This window comes from Aquarana catesbeiana, linkage group LG05, assembly GCF_042186555.1.
Source record: "Aquarana catesbeiana isolate 2022-GZ linkage group LG05, ASM4218655v1, whole genome shotgun sequence".
NCBI classification, from domain to species: Eukaryota; Metazoa; Chordata; class Amphibia; order Anura; family Ranidae; genus Aquarana; species Aquarana catesbeiana.
In genome coordinates this window covers 108,695,439-108,709,958 of record NC_133328.1, presented here as the reverse complement: position 1 = coordinate 108,709,958, position 14,520 = coordinate 108,695,439, and the positions used below count along the sequence as shown (strand labels likewise).

The 14,520-nt window shown below is 39.9% G+C and overlaps 1 protein-coding gene across 2 annotated transcripts in view; it reads left to right on the top strand.

The window, feature by feature from the left end:
* The first annotated feature begins 2,756 nt into the window (after positions 1-2,756).
* The window catches only part of LOC141144400 (ATP-dependent translocase ABCB1-like), a 133,661-nt gene continuing 121,897 nt past the window's right edge, over positions 2,757-14,520 (top strand). The window contains exons 1-4 of one of the 2 annotated variants that reach the window (XM_073630055.1): positions 2,757-3,007; positions 4,928-4,987; positions 9,206-9,273; positions 14,361-14,454. In XM_073630055.1, the coding sequence (XP_073486156.1) occupies positions 9,228-9,273; positions 14,361-14,454 (140 nt within the window). In that variant the 5' untranslated portion in view covers positions 2,757-3,007; positions 4,928-4,987; positions 9,206-9,227. The remainder of the gene's footprint in view (positions 3,008-4,927; positions 4,988-9,205; positions 9,274-14,360; positions 14,455-14,520) is intronic. The other variant, XM_073630054.1, reaches the window with a different exon arrangement.

Genomic DNA, 14,520 nt, shown 5'->3' with positions numbered 1-14,520 from the left:
AAAGCACTTATATTGAGCACCTTCCCACTCCAACCTCAGAGCACACACCAGATTGGCAGTGTAATATCAAGCACAATGCAACAGTGTGATACAATACATATATCTATATCATATACTCAGGGGCTCCCCCTAGGTTGCAAAACACTGTTCACTCTGCAAACCGAAATTGTGCTGCTTTATAGAAAATGACAAAATCTCTTGTCTTCTTCCTCTTCAGCTAGCCTATTATATTAGACTGCAGTATTTGTAAATCCAGTTAAGAAACAAGTAGGTAGCAAATTATAGTAGAAGTGACATGCTGGCAACCGAGTGTGTGCACATGTAATACACCCGTAGAACTTCTTCCTTAATGAGGGATGCAACTCAGAATTTACTTTGCAGTACAGGGAAGGCAACCCCTGAAGTTCCACTGTACACAGTCTATGGACAAATTACATCACTTCTGTGGGACTACAGATCCCACCAACAGTCTGGAACTAATTCAAACAGCAACAGTGCACTATATCGACCTGGGCAAGTGCCCACTCACCACACCAGGCCCAGATACTTGTTAGGTAGTTAGTTAGTTAGTTAGTTAGTTGGTGCCGTCACACCACACAGCTCCTTCATAAGGCCGACGACTGTAAAAGCAGATGGCTTCAGATGCTTTGAAAAGCAGGCCGATCCTCCTGTTCGATCAGCAGGGTAGTTCACAAGTATCCCTCTGGGGCGGGCGATCCACTCTCTGCTGTAGGCCGCAGGCTTTTCCAGCCCTGGGCACAGACCTCCTGCTGTGTGCTGAATGGCGTCCCGAGAGAGCGAAAACATGCCACGCCTGTCTCTTTTATTTGCTTACCCAGCAGGCTGTTCTTTGACTTGGCATTGTGGGTAGGTGAACTGGGCATTGTGGGCTTATAGTTCCTTGACTCAGTTAAACACATGAGTCACATGAAAATTGAACTACATTTCCCTTAATGCTTTGCAGCGCTGCTCAAGAATTGTAAGAAAAGTCCCAACAGCATTAACATCAAAAGGACACTAGAGGGAGCCAACTTACTTAAGGAACATCACATTACTTAGCATGATAACTGGGTCACAACCCCTGCGCTATATATATGCTGCATCCGTAGTAGCCTATATCTACAGTGCATTCTGTGGTGTACTGTTTCTAATACACTTCAGGCAGTGTATTAATATAAATATATATATATATATATATATATATATATATATACAGTCTCGTGCATATATATCTATATATAGATATAGAGATATATATATATATATATATATATATATATATATATATATATATATATATATCTCTATATCTATATATAGATATAGATATAGATATATACTCTGCATCCAGTGTAGCCTATATCTAAAGTGTATTCTGTGGTGTACTGTTTCTAATACACTTCAGGCGGTGTATTAATACATATATATACAGTTTCATATATATATGTACTCTGCATCCAGTGTAGCCTATATATTCAGTGCATTCTGTAGATATATCAATCATATAAGTTTTGGCTGGTCCTTCACTTCCCAGTAAGCAGGCTGGGGTTGAGGAGAGGATATCACTGTATCCCTTCTACCATCTATAATTGTAACTGTAGACTATAAAGAGGTTTCATCTGCCTGTCTATGCTGTGTGATAAGGTTGGGTAAGTCTCTGGAACAAATAGACAGAAATACAATTCTTTGGGGGGGGGGGGGGGGGTAATACAAGCCCTCATTCACCTCTATTTCTTTAGGCATTGTTCAGAAATATCTCTTCAAAATTTACACCTATATTGAAATAACAGCTCTTCTCTCTTTATTTTCTTTGGCATCAGTATCTTGGCAGCCTGCCAGGCTTCTAATGTTAAAAAAGCAGGTGTTTCTAAGCAGAAGACTGAAATAAAACTTCAAAGCCTCTATGGTGATCTTTGAGGATGAATTAGGTCACAGTACAAGCAAGTACTGAACTAAATGGGTAACAGCAAGAGTTCAATGTAATTAAAAAAATTGCCAACCCTTTATGTGGAAAAAGTTACTTCTTAGGGGATTATTAAGACACATATGACTTATGACACATATGGAAAAATTCTGAAAAATAGCATGCGTGTGCCATAGCTGTCAATGGTACGGATAGGCACAGACACAGGAAGACAACAGCAATAAGTTCTTTTTGGCTCTTGGCTCAAGAGAGCTAATGTATATTTTTGTGTATTTTTAAGTTTTCACTAATTAGGCAGTTTATCTTCCTGGAACAACAATTCAGCTTACTACGTCACCTCTCCATTTAAAGACTGCTTTTTACCTGGTTGTCTTAGGTTCCACAAAGTAAAATATTGGCTACTATACTGAGGCAGGAATATGCATTCCATAGATCAGTATTTCTTATGAGGTCTCAGAATCAAATATTTTATTTAATGAGCAAGTATCTTTTTTTTATGTACAGTGTATTTTTGACTATGCAGACACTTGGGCCAAATCCTAAAAATATTGAAGCACCTCCATTCAAGCATATATCGTAGCTTCCTTCAATAGAATATTTTAAAAGAGGTAAAGGTTAATTCTGTTTTACTTGGCTGAAATAAAATGTATGCGCAAAACAAATTTTTACCATTTCCTGTTTCACTTGTTTCAAGAATAAAGATCTAATGGTATAAAAATAAACAGGGACTATGGCTTTTTTATCAGTATGTACAAAGGGTGGACCGATCAAAGCTTTCCAACTGTGACACAGGAAGACACACTGAAAATAGAAAAAAACTCTAAAAGTCATATAGACAAAATAATCACTGATTTGCTGCAGTTTATGAACATTTTCATAATATTATTCCAATACATTCCAGAATGTACACAGTGGTTTGTGGCAATAGTTAAGATCACAGACAAGGACAGAAGACCAAGAGATTTCACATTTTGAACCTTAAATCTATAGCTTGGAATACATTATACTTCACATTTGAGAGGAGTGGAAACACTGACTTTGGCTGTCCAGTTCATGAAGAGTGAAGAGGTAGTAAGGAATAAGGTTGGTATATTTGTTAGGTGACATACTTCGAAATGGTGACTGTTGTTCACATATACAGAATAACCAACAGTATATACGTTTTGTAATGAATTATAATATTTTTCCTAGTTTAAAAGCCCAATGCCAACGCTGTAATGAGGCTGAATTAGTAAAGCATTAGAGAATGTTCACTATGTAAAGTGAATGTTCGCATATTGAATAATGTTCACCTAAAAAAAAATTATAATAGATTATTGCCTATACATAATTAAATTATTGACGTGATCACTGTCTATTTCTTTAGTAAATGTCACATTGTTCATTATCTCATTTGTCATTTGTTAAGGATATCAATATTTTGTCAATTTATGGAAAAAATGGAACCACTATCCAAAAGCCCAAAAACATTTTTTTTGCTCTCATGTTCTGTCTTTGTCATTGAAGAAAAATGCTGTCCTTCTTTAGCAAAATCTCTGTAATTTACATTCTCATTTCTATTTATCAGTACACTGTGTTGCCACATTTGCACACGTGACATTCATGTGTTTTTTTGTTTGTTAGTTTGCTTTCCAAATTGGAGAAATACATTTTGCATGGAAATCTATGTATCTATGTATGTATCTATCTATCTATGCATCAGTCTCTCACATTTTAAAACAACTAAAGGACTAGATACTGTTCCCATAGCAAAGCATACAGTTGTGATCAAAATTTTGCATACCCTGGTAGATATTGTTAAATTTTGGCATTAATATTGAAAATATCATGCCAAAAAACTGTCTTTTATTTAAGGATAGTGATCACATGAAGCCATTTATTATCACATAGTTTTTTGGGTCCTTTTTAAATCATAATGATAACAGAAATCACCCAAATGGCCCTGATAAAAAGTTTACATACCCCGGAATGCTTGGCCTTGGTATAGACAAGTAAGGTGGCACACACAGGTGGCACACACAGGTAGTAAGGTGGCACACACAGGTTAAAATGGAAATTAAAGATTCATTTCTCACGTTTGTGGCTTTTTAAATCACAGTTAGTGTCTGTGTATAAATAGTTAATGAGTTTGTTAGCTCTCACTTGGATGCCCTAAGCAGGCTAGATACTGAGCCATGAGGAGGTAGAAAAGAATAGTCAAAAGACCTGAGTAACAAAGTAATGGAACTTTATAAAGATGTAAAAGGATATAAAAAGATACCCAAAGCCTTGAACATGCCAGTCAATACTGTTTAATCCCTTATTAAGAAGTGGAAAATTTGGGGCTCTTTTGATACCAAGCCAAGGTCAAGTAGACCAAGAAAGATTGCAGCCACAACTGGCAGAAGAATTGCTCGGGATACAAAAAAAAACCCACAGATAACCTCAGGAGAAATACAGGCTGCTCTCCAAAAAGACGGTGTGGTTGTTTTTAAGGAGCACAATTCAACGATACCTGAACAGATAAGAGCTGCATGATTGAGCTGCCAGAAGGAATCCTTTACTGCGCCAATGCCACAAAAAAGCCCAATGAGGCATGTCAAGGTGTTGTTGGGCATATTGTAACCAGACTTTTCTGTGGAACTTGTACAGTAGAGGCTTCTTTCTGGCAACTTGACCATGCAGCTCTTTTTTGTTCAAGTATCATCGTATTGTGCTCCTTATATTTCTCTTGAGGTTACCTGTGGGTTTTTATGGGAATTTTTTTTTAAAAATGGGGCTCCATAACATATATTTCTGCCTCAGACTGTTTTCGCCATAAATGCTTGAAGTGTTTATATAGCCTTTTGTTTTTAGTTTTGGATAGAGTAGAGAAAAGTTAAACACTGCCAAGGTATTTATTTATTTTGTCATTTAGTCTTTGTGCCACCTCTGTGGCCTACTTTGCACTGCCCGGGACCTACTTATTGTTGTCTGCAGAAAAATTCACCTTACGGAGTTGATCTGCTTCTGTGTTGGTCCTAGATGAGGGAGGCTACTGTTTCGTTGTGGTGAGAATACATCTGCAAACCAGAACATGAACATGTGAGAGCATATACCATCGTTATTCATCTATTTATGTGTTTTGTATTTTTTTCCAATACATTTATACCCCTGGTACTATACATTTACTGACAAAGCCAAACCAGGCAAACCATGTATAGTGGGGAAAATAATTATTTGATCCCCTGCAGATATTGTAAGTTTGCTCACTTACAAAGAAATGAAGGGTCTATAATTGTTATTATAGGTGTATTTTAAATGATAGAGACAGAATATCAACCAAAAATCCAGAAAAAACACATGATGCAAATGTTAAATATTGAGTTGCAATTCAGTGGGTAAAATAAGTATTTGATTCCCTACCAACCAACAATAATTCTGGCTCCCACAGACTGGTTACAGTATGTGCTCATGTGGTACACAGATTAGTCCTGTCAATTTAAGAAGATGCTCCTTGTGACAACACTGTCAAAGGACATCAGGGACAAGATTGTAAACCTGCACAAGGCTGGAATGGGCTACAAGACCACCAGATTATTACGATTATTAGTAAATAAAAGAAATATTTAAAAAAAAACATCAATCGCCCTTGGTCTGGTGCTACATGCAAGATTTCATCTCATGGGGTAAGGATAATCATGAGAAAAGTGAGGGATCAGCCCAGAACTACACAGGAGGATCATGTGAATGATCTCAGGGCAGTTGGGACCACAGTCACCAAAACAAACCATTGGTAATAGAATACTCCGCCATGGATTGAAATCCTGCAGCTCCTGCAAGGTCCCCCTCCTTAAAAAAGCATATGTACAGTCCTGTCTGAAGCTTGCCAATGAACATCTAAATGATTCAGAGAAGGAATGGGAGAAACTGCTGTGGTCAGATGAGACCAAAGTTGAGCTCTTTGGCATCAACTTGACTCGCCGTGTTTGGAGGAAGAATATTGCTGACTATAAGACCCCTTTCACACTGAGGCGCTTTACAGGTGCTACAGGGCTAAAAATAGCACCTGTAAAGCGCCTCTCCTTTCACTCCAATGTGAAAGCTTGAGGGCTTTCACACTGGAGCGGTGCGCTAGCAGGACGCTCAAAAAAGTCCTGCAAACAGCATCTTTGAGGCACTGTAGGAGCGACTGTGCTTTTAACCCTTATATGGCCGTTAGCGGGGGGTTAAAAGTGCCCCGCTAGCCACCGAAAAGTGCCCCAAAGAAACAATGATAAAGCGCAGTTTTAAAAATAGCGGTACTTTACCACCGACGCCCGGCGCTTCTCAGTGTGAAAGTGCCCTTACCCTAAGAGCACCATGCCTACAGTCAAGCACAGAGGTGGAAACATTATGCTTTGTGGCTGTTTCTCTGCTAAATGTACAGGCTGACTTTGCCACATTGAGGGGCCAATGGACGTGGCCATGTATTGTAAAATCTTGGATGAGAACCTCCTTCCATGGGTGTCTTCCACCATGACAATGACCCAAAATATACTGCCAAGGCAACAAAGGAGTAGCTCAAGAGGAAGTAGATTAAGGTTATGGAGTGACCTAGCCAGTCTCCAGACCTTAATCCTATAGAGAATTTATGAAGGGAGCTGAAACTTCGAGTTGCCAAGTGACAGCCAAGAAACCTTAAGGATTTAAAGAAGATCTGTAAAGAAGAGTGGACCAAAATCCATCCTTAGATATGTGCAAACCTGCTAACCATCTACAAGAAATGTCTTACCTCTGTGCTTGCCAAGAAGGGTTTCTCCACCAAGTACTCGTTCATGTTTTGCTTGGGGATCAAATACTTATTTTAGCCACCGAACTGCAACTCAATTTTTAACATTTGTATCATGTTTTTTTTCTGGATTTTTGGTTTATATTCTGACTCTATCATTTAAATACACCTATGATAAAAATGATAGACCCTTTATTTCTTTGAGTAGGCAAACTTAGAAAATCTGCAGGGGATCAAATAATTATTTTCCCCACTGTAGAAGCAAGTACCTAAACTGATTTAACTTAAGAACACCGATTTGGAATTGTACTGTCCATTTTGTATTTTTGTGACCAGAAAATTCAGCTTTTATGCAAGATTTTATTATGCAATGCAATAAAAAGATTGTAATTTTAATTGACGTAATTGATTGGTTCATTGGTGGCACCATGAAAATCCTGCCTCTGTTATAAACAACAGTTTTTATTTATTTTGCTTTTTTGTGTACCATTGGGAATATTTCTCTGTACTTTCCTGACCCAGAGATGCAGAAGAAATCTCCCAAATTGAGGGAAATTGCCCTATTAGTTGACCCCGGAGCAGATGTCCCGTTTGGACAATTTTCCTTACTCTGGCTCTGGGAACAACTTTAAAATTGTGGATTTCCCTAATTTTTCTTTCTCAGTGAGAATTGTCATCAGTGCATATAGAGACACTGACAGCAATAGCAACTTGGCATCTACACTTTAGAGATCTACACTTTAATTGGCATTGGATGTCCAATTTGTCACTACGTAATAAGCTTACTGGGCTCTCCATACCCTTGCTTTTAAAGAAACTTTCTAACCTCTGTGATAGGTTGACAATTTTCCTGTGTCTTAAAATTATGTTTTTCCAGGCCAACCTTGAACTTTGAAATACACTGAAAAAAATTAAAGGAACGCTTTTTAATCAGAGTATAGCATCAAGTCAATTAAACTCCTAGCATATTGATTTGATCAGTTAAGTAGCAGAGAGGCTGTTAATCAGTTTCAGCTGCTTTGGTTTTAATGAAATTTACAACAGGTGCACTAGATGGGCAAAAAATACACACAAAAGAAAAAACTAGCAGGTGTGCTGATCAACAGTTTAGTATAGCCCTCCAGCTGGTTATGGGTGATAATTAGACAAGTCAAATGGTGCTGCTGCTCTCTATGGATCCTCTGGGTGGCAGGAACACATCTAGGCATAAAGGAGGAAGGAGGACATGCCTCCGAAACACATCGTCATGGCAACTGTGTGATGTCCACACTCTCTTTGCCCCCCTGTATCCTGCTCATTTGGGTCCGTGTGACCTCAGGGAGCAGCGTTGGCTGGAACGGTGCTTGTGCATTAGGATCTGCACGTCGAGCGTGGTGGTGGATAGCCTCGGACGTGCTGCCAGGATTCGGGCAGCTAGGTTGAACGTCCATGGCTCCCCCCTCCCCTGTCGGGATCTTGAGGTGGTTTTAGGAGTGTAGCCACAGTGGAATCCTTATGCTGTATCTATAGTCACATAATGTGAGTTTGACCAATGTAGCGTTTTTAACTTTACCATATTAAAGCCAAGTTACACTAGGGCAACTTTGCGCTCTCTTATTTTGTATTTTTGCACTAGATGGGCAACAGGGAGACGACCTCCAAAACAGGAATGGTTTTACAGGTGGAGGCCACTGACATTTTTTTTCCCTACTCATCTTTTCTGAATGTTTTTCACTTGTTTTGCATTTGGCTTGGGTCAGTGTCACTACTGGTAGAATGAGGCTATACCTGGACCCTATAGAGGTTGCACAGGCAGTCCAAACTCCTCCAGGATGGCACATCAATATGTGCCATTGCCAGAAGGTATGCTGTGTCTTCCAGCACAGTATCAAGAACATGGAGGAGATTCCAGGAGAGAGGCAGTTACTCTAGGAGAGAGTGAAGATGATGTTTCACTTGCTAGCCTTAGCCTGCCCTATGGGTCTAACTAAGGTCATACTACCTAGGCTCTAAATTTTGCCTCCTAAATATCAGTGTAAAAACATGAAGTGTCTTCAAAATTGAAGTAGAGTTCATGGAGCCTAATTCAGCTCCTATGGTATACATTTGCAATAGCCAAAATACTTCTTTCTTGTCAGTAGTTATGAGAGGCATTCAAAGCCATTCAATGTAAAGTAAATCTAAAACCAATTTTTTTTTTTAAATTTATTTTGGATACAGTAGGTGGTGGATAAGCTGCAATTGGGTTTATTTTAGCAGTCTATGTTTCAGATGGGAAATTTCCATTTACCTTCTGTCATGGAGGCACAACTGGAAGTGAGAGGATATCTTTCCAAAGTGAGGGGTAGACAGCTATCACTAGAACAGTTTAGAACATCCCATTTATAACATTTTCCAATCCCCTTCTCTCCTAGTAAAAATTGCCCCCCCCAAAAAAAAAACAAAAAAAAAAAACAGAAGGGATGAATCTCTCAAATGGTGACACCAAGCCTATAAAATGATTAGTTTAAATACAATTTAAAGAAACATGTCTGCTATTTGCTAACAAAAATGTTGTTATTTCACTTTTACAGGTTTGAGTAAAATTTGACAAGCATGACTGACAGTGAAACAAATATAGCAGAACATTCAGATAATACTGGTAAGCATACAGTGCTGTTATTTTATATTAAATTACTACTAAGACATTATAGATTTCTTGAGTAGAGCAATCCCTAAACAAAGGCTCAGGGGCAAATATAATTCTCAGGTAAACTTGGAGGGGGATTTACTAAAAACAGACCACACAGAATCTGGTGCAGCTGGGCATAGTAAACAATCAACTTCTAGGGTTTATTGTCAAAGCTTAGGCCCCTTTAACACGAGAGATGCAATTGGGTCAGCCTGCACGTTTTTCAGACCTTCCATTCTACTTTATAGGCAGTTTGATGCAAGCGGACTCGTGTCCGTTTACACATGGCTACATTTGATGTGACCTGGTATCCATTTCTATCCATCTGGCTGGATTGGAGGACAGCCACATGTAAACAGACAGCCTGTCTGTTTACATCTGACTGCCCATGGAGCAGAGTGGCCTGTATCTGTGACACAGACCAGTCATCCAGTCACTTCGCACAGCTCAGCAGGGAATCCACGGATGTATCCCCTGATGAGAAAAACTGAAAGAGGCCTTAATTGAACAAGCTGAAGTTAGAAGTTGATTGATTACTATGCTCAGCTGCACCAAATTTTGTGTGCTCCAGTTTTGGTAAATCTCCCCCTCGGTGTCGCTCACCTTGAAGTCTTGAAGTACTCAGTATCTGTCTATTGAAAAATCTGTGCATTGCACTGTACTCTTCCCAAAGCATAAATCCAGGAGAAGTTTATCTAATCTATATACATTTTGCTTGTGTATTCTTATACTTTTGTAGCACCCGTTACCTTAGGTAGGTTGCTAGAAGTAGTTGTGTTTTTTACAGCCAGTGCAGGTAAATTTAGGCAGGCCTAGCTGTGAGCTAGGAATGTTTGTTTTGATCTGGGGACTGGGGAGTGGTTTAGTGTAGCAGAAGGTAACTGACATATGCTTTATCTCTCTGGCGCCTCCTCTGTTTCTAGAGTGTTCTGGAAAAGAGGCAGGATTGGGGTGGCATGGAGTGTATCTGGGAGCCCTGACCGATCCCCAACTAGGATTGGCAGGGGACAGGCCTCCTATATATACTAATGGTCAGCCTGTTGTGGGAGGAGTTGTCGGGTGGAAGAACTGAGTGATGGAGTGTTAGGCTGTTGTGGGCCTTGAGGAAACCCCCTTTCCGGGGGGGTGACCTCGAGCCTGGAGCTCAGGAGCTGGGAGGGAGCCTCTCTCTACACTGTCATTGAGAGGTGTCCTGTAACAGGAGCAGGAGGAAGACAGCAGGGAGCACTGCCGGGAAAGTCATTCAGGAGGGATCCATTCCAGGGTCAGTGAGAAGCACTGGGAGAGACATGCCAGGATTGGATGTGAAGCCAGAGTGAGAGACTGTGGTGTCATTGAAGCTGAAGTCAAGTTGCTGCAGCCAGGAGGGTTGGCAGGATTTGCACAGGACTTACTGGGATCAGTAGTTTGCCAAGTTTCAGTTAGCACAAGTTTACTTTTTCATCGCTATTGGTTGCTACACCAAAGGGGACTGCAGACCCTTGCCAGCAAGTGGCTGTTATTGAACAGTTGGAACCTATTCAGAGTGAGGCCTAACCATGTGCTAACAGTGTGAGGAATCTAGGATTGCGCAGTAGAGAAAGTGAAGTGATCTCAAGTAGTGTGCGGGAAGAGTGTGGAGCTTTAAAGACTGCCAATATAGATTCAACAATCTTTTGTTCAAACAAGCAAGATTCATTATTTGGGCATCCCATGTCCCCTTTTCCCCATCCAAGTTTAATCCCCTAAGTAAAAACAACAAAAACAAGCGAAGAGACTGTTCATTGACTGGCAATTGGCAATGTGTGTCTGAGGTGAATGCCTGGCCAAGCAGGGTGACGTGTGGAACTACTACATGCAGCGACCCCACGGGGCACCGCTATACTTCTTTTAACATTTAATACATACCAGCTATTAGCTTTATTGGGTGCTATCATTTTCTTCTTTTGTGAATAACACACTTCCTGTCCCTCCATGTCTACACTCACCTTTCCATTTTGTTCATGGGACCAGCCATTGTTGTCCCACAAGCTGGACTTCAAACAAGTTGGCCTTTGATCACCTTCATTACATGATGGATTGATGAGATTAATAGTTTACACAATAAAGAGAGGCTCACAGGAAGTGACAAGGACACTGCTTTTCTGGCAAGATCAACAGGTATTTTCTGTACTTGCTGTTGTTCTTAGCCTGAAAAAAAGAAAACAAATGCAGAAACCATATCTAAAGTCTGGTTACCTGCAATACTTTTGTGGTTTTTGGAGTTAGATACACTTTAAGGTCACTTAAAAGCACAATGACTCAAGTGGGAACTGGAAGTTGGGTGGTAGTTGGGTGAAAGATACATTTCTTGTGGGGAACCTTGTGCAGGAGTCCTTGAAAAAGATAAGAATCCAGCGCATTATGGGGTTGATTTACTAAAAGCAAATAGGTTGTTTATCTTGAAAGGGAATTTGCCCCAGAGCTTAGTGAATGTTGTGATATCTCACTGTGCAAATAATACCCAATCACATGCAATGAAAATAAACAAAAAAAAATCAACAAATTTGCTTGCACATGATTAGATGATGGAAGTCAGTAAAGTTTCACCTCGTTCACTAATAGTCCGTACACACAATCCAAAAATCGGACGACAGATCGTCTGTTTTTTTGCATGCTAGTTGCATATCAAAAATGGAGAGGTTACTAAAGTCACAAAAAATCTCGGACGACAAAATAAAAATCAGAAGTGATGTCATGTGTTGTAGTGTATTTCTATTGTATTTTTGGACGACAACTGTACTGATTAAATGAAAATCGTACGATCTGGTATCATACGAGAAAAATTTTCGCGTTTGTCTGAAAGCTCTGTACTAAGGATCCGATTATTACATTTTCGTGTTTGTCCGAAAGCTCTGTACTAACGATCCAATTATCGTACGATCACTTTGAAAGCAGTATGTTTTGTCCGATTTTCGGATCGTGTGTACGGGCCATAAGTTAAAGTGGATATAAACCTGATTCATGAAATTTGAGCTGGGCACATCTATCTGCAGTGGTTTTTTAGCTCTCTTCAAAGCACTATGTCCCGTAGCTTTGTCCTGCTCCGTTCTTCTATCAGCCTGATAACTTTTGACAAGCTTACCAAGACGGGAGTGGGGGAGGTTACTATAAATAGATTATAATAAAATAATTACAGCGTTCTAAAAAGTACATGAATCATTCCATTGAAAAAACTTCCAAAAAATTTAGTAAAAATAAAAAAAAATCAATCAAATAATCATGTTGAAATATTGCAAAACGTCCCAAATAAAGATGCTTAAGTGATCCAATCCTTATAAAGTGCAGTAGTGCTCCAAACTTCCACTCTGTGGTGTTGTATATACCCCTCCTGTGTCCCCACTCACCGGATGAAATGGACCCCTAGATTTTCAGTCTTACAAGCTGTAAAGCTGGCCAGGAATGGCAACTCACAGAAGGTCCAATGGAGATCTCCCCCAACATAATAATCATGAGTTGGTAAATGCACCATAAATAAAAAGAAGGAACTAATAGTGAAGCACAGTAGGCTGTTGTTTATTGCGCAAATACAGGTAGGTACTTACAGGACAGAGAAGTAAAATAAGCATATAACAATGCAGGGATAAAATCCAGGAAATGCCACATCCAGCGTGTGTTCCACCAAAACCAGAAGTGACATCATTTGGACTTGGCAACGGAAATTATGTCAACGCGTTTCGCCCTCCCACAAGGCGTCATCAAGAATCTCTATATAAATAGATTAGCACACAGCTAAACTATTCACAGGCAACCTCTGCATGTGTGGGGAGGGGGTGTGTGCCTTTTCTCCAATCAGCTGTCTCACAATGTCTCACAGTGAATAGCAATTATCCACTCCTACAGATGAATCAGGAAGAGAAAATTCTAACAGGACGTGCACTTTCTAAACAGTATATAAAGGTGAAGACAGCAGATATACATGTAACATTTATGTAGGGAGGTTTGTTTCATCTCTGTGTATCATCTGAGGCTGTTCACTTCACTGGGTATATGGAGGGTTTACATCCACTTTAAGGAAAAATTCTGATGCAAAGAGAACATTTATTTGCCTTTAGTAAATCAACCCCTATTTTATCTTGTCTACCATGCAAAATTAAAATACCCATTCTGAGTGAAGTTTTATGTTAAGAATAAGTGTTTTAATTGCTTATGCTATTTCTATGTGTTACAAGAGGACTTTTCCATTTGTAAAAGAAGTGAAGAATGTGAACAGTAATACGCTGGCCATAAACAGAGTATATTTCTCCTGGTTCCTGGCACATCTGCCTTAATTTGCACACATGGGTGGTCCTATGAAATCTGAAAATTGAAGGAGTCAGGTGGAAAGCTGTCAGCCAAATAGTGACTGCAGCCAATATTTGGGTATTCTGGTAGGTGGTGACTGTCATAATACATTACCCAGCAGTGGAAGATTCATTCATCCACACTGTCTAATGATGGGGAGATAGTTTTCTTTTGTTCAGCCCTGTGGAAAATCTAATGCCACGTACACACGGGTGGACTTTTCGACCGGACGGGTCCGACAGACTTTCCAGCGGACTTTTGATGGACTTTTGACGGACTTCTGACTGACTTTTTAATGAACGTACTTGCCTACACACGATCACACCAAAGTCCGACGTATTCGTACGTGATGACGTACACCGGACTTAAATAAGGAAGTTGATAGCCAGTAGCCAATAGCTGCCCTAGCGTTGGTTTTTGTCCGTCGGACTAGCATACAGACGAGTGGATTTCTGGGTCCGGCAGAGTTACAACGTAAAGATTTGAAGCCTGTTCCAAATCTAAAGTCTGTCAGATTTGTGACTGGAAAAGTCTGCTGAAGGTCCAGTGAAGCCCACACACGATCGCATTGTCCGCCGGATTTGGTCCGTCGGCGTCCGTCAGACCAGTCCGGTCGAAAAGTTCGACCATGTGTATGCCCCATAAGAGTGTATGGACAACCTACGGAATATAAATAAACTAACCCTAGTATGGTATAAGGACTCTGCAAAAAGAATGCATATATAGACTCAGTGTTTTCTGTATATGCCTTGCAGTTGAAAGTCCAAGTGCTGAAGATGCCAATAGTCCATGTTTTCAGTATTATGAAAAAACAAGAAGTGACCATGAAATGGATGAAAAGAATGAAGGGTATGTGATTATGTCATGTTTATAGTGGATTATATTTTATTTATATGTGTTTGCCTTTTTTCTGCC